General features: G+C 48.9%; 1 protein-coding gene across 1 annotated transcript; it reads right to left on the bottom strand.

Moving 5' to 3' along the window:
• Positions 1-5,431: 5,431 nt before the first annotated feature.
• On the bottom strand, positions 5,432-6,538 carry LOC127299448 (uncharacterized). The gene is made up of 2 exons (XM_051329413.2): positions 5,877-6,538; positions 5,432-5,791 (listed from the first exon to the last, which is right to left on the bottom strand). The coding sequence occupies exons 1-2, from the start codon at positions 6,437-6,439 to the stop codon at positions 5,632-5,634; spliced, it is 723 nt and encodes a 240-aa protein (XP_051185373.1). The 5' UTR covers positions 6,440-6,538; the 3' UTR covers positions 5,432-5,631.
• Positions 6,539-6,852: the final 314 nt, after the last annotated feature.

Below are 6,852 nucleotides of genomic sequence, written 5' to 3'. Positions count from 1 at the left end.
AGCCTCGTGCGCGCCGCTATGAGGAATTCCCCATTTGGAGATCCCGGGCCGCTCTCTGCCTCGTGCGCGCAGGCGTCCGCCCTCCGCCGGCTGCAGCTTGGCTATCCCGACGGAGCTCGCTCCTTCCCTCGCCGCTTCCCCCGTCGTCGAGTTTTGGCCCAGCCTCGCCGGCTCAGCTCGCGTGCAGCAGTTGGCCGCCCAATGGGCATAGGCCGCGCTGAGCTCCTCGTCGTCGTTGCACCCGACAGGCCGCGTCTCCGAGCCGAGCACCTTCGTGCTCGTCGCACCCAGCCGGCCGTCCCCTCCTCCGTCGTTCAACTCACGTGCGCGCGCACCTTACCTTCTTCCGCCGGTGCTCGCCACACTGGCAAATCCCAATCCCAATCCCACCTCTGCCTGGCGCCGTACAGCTAGGTCAGATTTTCAGTCAATTTCGGGGCAATTTCGAAGCTCTGCGCTTCGCTCCACTTCTCTCCCATCGTCCAGCCATGGGTAAGTTATTTGGAGACACCTTGCTGATAACCAGCCAATTTGCGTAGTATATAAACCGATGTTATTCCCTGTACAGAACCGAGGTGGGACTAAAAACAAGAATAAGAAGACGCGATGAAGCGAGACCGAATCGAACCGTGCGTTCCGTGGTCAGAAATTGGCCTGTTCAGCCGGCCCACATCAAGCAAAGCTACCCGCTGTTTGTCCGGGGGGAGAAGAAAAGAAGAGGAAGGAACGGTTACATGGCATTGGTGTGTAGTATGTAAATTGGTGGGAGGGTAAAAGGGTCTAATGAAAAGTTGGACGAAAATTTTGGCAGAAACCTTAGCTCCTTTATTATTAGGTATAGATTAGGTATAGATTTATGCATTTTCCGGCAATAACCTATTAACAAGATGCCGAAGAGCCAGTTGTTGTTTTCTGCTGTTTTTGGTTTCAGAAATCCTACAAAGGAAATATTCTCGGAATTGGACGAAATCAACGCACAGGGTCTTATGTTTCCACGAAGCTTCCAGAAGACCGAAGGAGATACGAAGTGGGGCCACGAGGTGGCGCCACACTAAGGCGGCGCGGCCAAGGAGGGGCCCGCGCCGCCCTGTTGTGTGGGCCCCTCGTGACGCCCCTAAGCCTACCCTTCCGCCTACTTAAAGCCTTCGTCGCGAATACCCCAGTACCGAGAGCCACGATACGAAAAACCTTCCAGAGACGCCGCCGCCGCCAATCCCATCTCGGGGGATTCAGGAGATCGCCTCCGGCACCCTGCCGGAGAGGGGAATCATCTCCCGGAGGACTCTTCATCGCCATGATCGCCTCCGGATTGATGTGTGAGTAGTTCACCCCTGGACTATGGGTCCATAGCAGTAGCTAGATGGTCGTCTTCTCCTCATGTGCTATCATTGTTGGATCTTGTGAGCTGCCTATCATGATCAAGATCATCTATTTGTAATGCTACATGTTGCGTTTGTTGGGATCCGATGAATATGGAATACTATGTTATGTTGATTATCAATCTATCATATATGTGTTGTTTATGATCTTGCATGCTCTCCGTTGCTAGTAGAGGCTCTGGCCAAGTTGATACTTGTAACTCCAAGAGGGAGTATTTATGCTCGATAGTGGGTTCATGCCTCCATTTAATCTGAGACGGTGACAGAAAGTTCTAAGGTTGTGGATGTGTTGTTGCCACTATGGATAAAACATCAATGCTTTGTCTAAGGATATTTTTGGTGATTACATTACGCACCATACTTAATGCAATTATATGTTGTTTGCAACTTAATACTGAAAGGGTGCGGATGCTAACCCGAAGGTGGACTTTTTAGGCATAGATGCATGCTGGATAGCGGTCTATGTACTTTGTCGTAATGTCCAATTGAATTTCACACTACTCATCATGATATGTATGTGCATTGTCATGCCATCTTTATTTGTCAATTGCCCAACTGTAATTTGTTCACCCAACATGCTATTTCTTATTGGAGAGACACCACTAGTGAACTGTGGACCCCGGTCCATTCTTTTACATCAAATACAATCTACTGCAATACTCGTTCTTACTGTTCTTTGTAAACATCATCTTCCACACTATACATCTAATCCTTTGTTACAGCAAGCCAGTGAGATTGACAACCTCACTGTTACGTTGGGGCAAAGTACTTTGATTGTGTTGTGCAGGTTCCACGTTGGCGCCGGAATCCCTGGTGTTGCGCCGCACTACACTCCGCCACCAACAACCTTCACGTGCTTCTTGACTCCTACTGGTTCGATAACCTTGGTTTCTTACTGAGGGAAAACTTGCCGCTGCACGCATCATACCTTCCTCTTGGGGTTCCCAACGGACGCGTGCTGTACGCGTATCAAGGATCCCAACCTAATTAAGGACTACATTGGCAAAGTTGCAGTAAGTTAATTTCTTCTTTTCTGAATTATTTTTCTTTCTTCCTGTTACAACTTTCATATGACTGCTAATCATGCCCGTTCATTGTTTTCGTTCTTTGTAGGGAAATTTTGATATGGACCCCAACTCGCGGGCCATCAAAAAGTGGGCACCGAGAAGCTGCAGAAAATATCAAAGAATAGGCGGCACCAGATCAAAAAGGACTTCTTCGACAACGCAGCACCTAGTGAGCTCAGCATCAAGTCTCCCGTGGAAGGCTTGCCGGATGCTCAATGGCAGGAGCTGCTGAAGTTGTGGTCAACAGAGTGACACATGGTATGTTGCCCTTGGTCTCATTGCATGCAGTCTTTGATGTATCTGATGTTGTTTGCATGTACATGCTCTCAGCTTTTGTTCACATCTAAGTGATCATCTAGTCTTCCTTGATGTATATCTGTGGCATGTGTTTTTTAGTGCTATCCCATGGTAACAGTCTTTTTTTTTAGAAAACCCGTGAATCGAACATGGAAAATAGATTGAAGGTGAAATTTCAGCAGAAAACTGGTTCTAGGTCTTATGCAGCACATATCTATGCCACTGTAAAAACAATGCATGTTTTCTCTTTATTAGGCCCAAGTATCTTTTCTCTCGAAATCTTACCGTTTGACTCTTGTTCAATAACATTTCAGAAGGAGGAGCGCAATGGTGAGGAGCTGACTGCGCTTGACTTGTTCAAGGCCACACAAAACAACACAAAGAATGGGTTTTCAGAAACAGCCAAGATTGCTATTGTAAGTCATTTCAACTGCTGGTCATGTACTTGTGCCTTAAAGATTGTTGGCAATGCTCAGGGATACTTGCTGTTTGTGTCAGCTTCTTGAATATACTGTTTTTGTAAACACTTGATTCAAACATATGTCTTTCTAGTTTAACTTGGGCGCTTGGTTTGGTTTTGTTAATAACTGATGGTCATGTAATTCTGGCTTGTTTGATTCATACTATTGCATCTAATATATGTTCATGCAGACTGAGATGGAGAGGAGGATGAATCAGCCAGTACTTGAAGGTCAACATCCCATGTCGGATGTCCAAGTTGTTGGCCAAGTGCTGAAGGAGAAATGCCATGCAAGCACATTCTTGGTGAATGTCGGGTTGGAGTCAAGGTCATCTGCCACCAAGTCTACTGCCATGTCTGCCCATGTTCGTGACCTCAAGGACAAGCTGGCAAGGTCCAAAATGCAAGGTGAAGCTATGCGAGAAGAGGTTGCTGCTTTGAAGAAGAAGTCGGAAGAATCTGATGCCGCACAAGCTGCCCACGGCGCGCAGTATGAGCTGCTGCTAAAGAAGACACGGGACCAGGAAGATAAATTTAATCACTTCATAGCTCTTGTTGGAGCTAGGGCTATTGGTAACTAGGCTTGAGCTGCCATATGTGATGAGTAGTTCCGTGAACAAGTTTGCCATGTGTTGGACTAGTTCACAGAACTATTTCTTCAACTTCTGTGTTGGATCTCTTTTTTGGCTGGAGACTTTTGTGTTAGTTCTTGGTGAATGTGTTGGCTCTCTTCTGTGAAATTTGAACTTGTGAGAATTTTGAACCCGTGAGATGAAAGTGATAATGTGAACCTGTGAGAATTTTGAACCTGTGAGATGAAAGTGATAATGTGAACCTGTGAGAAGTTGAAGTATGTCTTATGTTATTGTTGAGTTTATTGTGCTATTCGATAAAATTCTAAATTCCGAGTTCAAATCTTTATGTGAATCTTGGCCATGGCCCAAATGCTGGAAGTGGTTAAATAGGCCTCCACCCAAATACTGGTCAAGTAAATGGGCTATGAAAGGGCCATTCGTAATGGATAAATTCTTAAAAACAATTTATATAAATCTAAAAAACAAAACTGGTTGTAAAAAAGGCCAAGACCTAAAAAAACATTTGGACTATAAAAAGGCCAAGGCCCAAAGGAAAATAGGCTGCGGCCCAGGAAAAATTGAAGAAAACCAGCTCATATGGACCTGGAAAACACAACTCACTAGGCTGAGTAATTGGGCTCGGCCCATTTAGAAGGCTGATTTGGACCGGGCTGAATCTGCTGCCACGTAGGATTGGCTGACGTGGACAGGGCAGATAGACTTTGACCAAAATAATTGGTCATAGGCCCATGACCTTCTGTTTTGGTCGTAGAAGTTCATGACCAATTAGAAAAAAAGGTCGTGACTTGCAATTACTGACCCTCGGTATGTGACCTACTGTTTTTGGTCAAGAAAAGGTCATGAAAGGACTACTAAGACCTTTTCTACGACCAATAGGGTGGGTCACCAGTCAGCATTATTTCTTGTAGTGGTTATGCTACAATTTTTAATATAACATTTTTTGTGTGTATTAGTTTTTTAAAAAACGTGATATCTTTTTGCAATACATCTAACAATTTTACCTAACTTATCCAATACTAAAGGACCACATATGTAACATTGGAGCAATCTCTATGTAACATACATAGAAAAATTATTGTAGCACCTTGTGTATACTTACACAACAAAAACTATGCATACATGTAGCAAATCGCAACACCTTATGTTAACATCGATAAAAATCCCCAAAACTTCCGTTTGTAACGACCATGGAGGTAGCACCATGTGCCTATTCGAGTTTGCCAACGATGAATCCGCCACACCAGAGATCCCACCCCGCAAGATTAGGTAAACCCCGACCAAATCAACTCGTGGCTCGTCTTTTCTCAGGTCTCTCATGTCCGGTGGCATGTCTAAAGCTCGCCATCCATGGAGTCTATGGCATGGTCCCGGAAGGAAGAAGGAGCTCATGACGACGTGGGATGTGGTGGTGACATCTCTCTCACGGTAGGATTCGGCATAGAGAAGATGCAGCAGTGTGTGGGATGTCGGGCGAGTCCGGATGGCGGGTCGGCGGTGACACGGCGGGAGGGCGGACAAGGCCGGCGCCGGACAGCGGCGGCAAGGCAGCGCGTGGGCGCACGACGCGAGCGACAGAATCGGCAGCTACCGCCGGTTGAAAGATAGATTTTTTCCAAAAGAAAACACACCGGGTGATCATCAAGAGATGTGACGAACAAAAGTTGACAGATCACCTCATCTCTCTCCTCTTTCAACCGGCCAGTCACACGGAACTCGTTTAAATCGATGCAATCAAGGCATGCATTTCTCTAAATTGACGTGGGTACACGCACGGGAAAATTGAAAAATGTATTTTTGATCGATCTAGTCAATATGTGTACGAGTCTGTAAGTTCATGCGAGGAGCCAGAAGTTCTTGTGGGTCTTGGTGTTGAGCAGGTAGCCGGCGTTCTGTCCCTTCTTCTGTACGCTCACGCACAGGCACTTGCTGTGCTCGATCAAGAACTCCGCCGTGCTGTCGTGCCCTCGGCTCGACCCGCTCGCGCTCCGTAACCTGCGCACCCGCAAGAGCACCGGTGTATAGATCATGTCTGTGCCATGAGGAGATCGGTCGATGCATTTGTGGGATTTGGTTTTACCCGAGGAAGGAGGAGAAGCGGCGGTGGCCGATCACGAGGAGCTCGACGCCGCGGCGCTGGGACTCGGCGAGGATGGTCTGCGCCTTGGCTTCGCGGCCCTCGGTGGCCGGCTCGACGCGCTCCGCGTGGATCCTCGCGCGCGGGTGCCGCGCTTTGCACGCGGCGCGCATCGTCTCCATGAACTCCGCGTCCGCTGAGCCCCCGCCGCCGAGGAACACGCCGAGCGACGAGCTACTGGAGCTCCCGCCTGAGCCGGTTCGCGAGGGGGGCGCACCGCCCGGGGCGCCGCTCGGAGGCATGTTGACGTGGAGGAGCAAGATGTCGTCGCCCTCGACGATGGAGTGGGACAGTGCCCACTCCATCGCCGCTGTGGACTCACGGCCCGGGTCGGCGATGATCATCACGAGGCGCTTTTTAGACGTCGTCCCGGCATGTCCCTGCGTCCCGGCTGCCGCGCCGCGGCTGATGCCGTTGCCGCTCCCGCTGCTGCTGATGCCGGCGCCGGTGCTGCCCCGTCCGATGTCGTTCAGAGCCATGCTGCCGGCCGACGTCGCCGCATGCATGCACGCAGCCTCGCCGGCCTGGCTGCTGGCTTAATGGGGTAAATTGGGGCGATTTCGAGCGTTTGCCAAGTTTGGGAGGGGCGGTGGAGAAGATGGAGGAGAGAGATAAGTACGTGCACTCGTCCATGCCGTGGTGCACCGATGGAGCGGTTTCCTCAGCCGGCTTTGGCGGGAGAGACGCGGCTGGTTTGGGAGAATCGATACCGCAAACCAGCTAAAAACATAAAATTTGTAGGTTTGATCAAAAGAAATTGTCTTGAATAGATCTCGTAACCCGTATTCTGGGATTTCTATTTTCGTGCCCCTGGTTTCTTAGTTATGCTCAGTTTTCCCAGCCTCTTAACTTTTCCTCAGTTTTCTCCTCCCTCTAGTTTGAAACCCCTCGGACGGGAGGGTTGCCGTCAGGTCAGAGG

Source organism: Lolium perenne, chromosome 1 (genome assembly GCF_019359855.2).
Source record: "Lolium perenne isolate Kyuss_39 chromosome 1, Kyuss_2.0, whole genome shotgun sequence".
In the NCBI taxonomy this organism is placed as follows: domain Eukaryota; kingdom Viridiplantae; phylum Streptophyta; class Magnoliopsida; order Poales; family Poaceae; genus Lolium; species Lolium perenne.
This window is presented reverse-complemented; position numbering and strand designations above follow the sequence as displayed.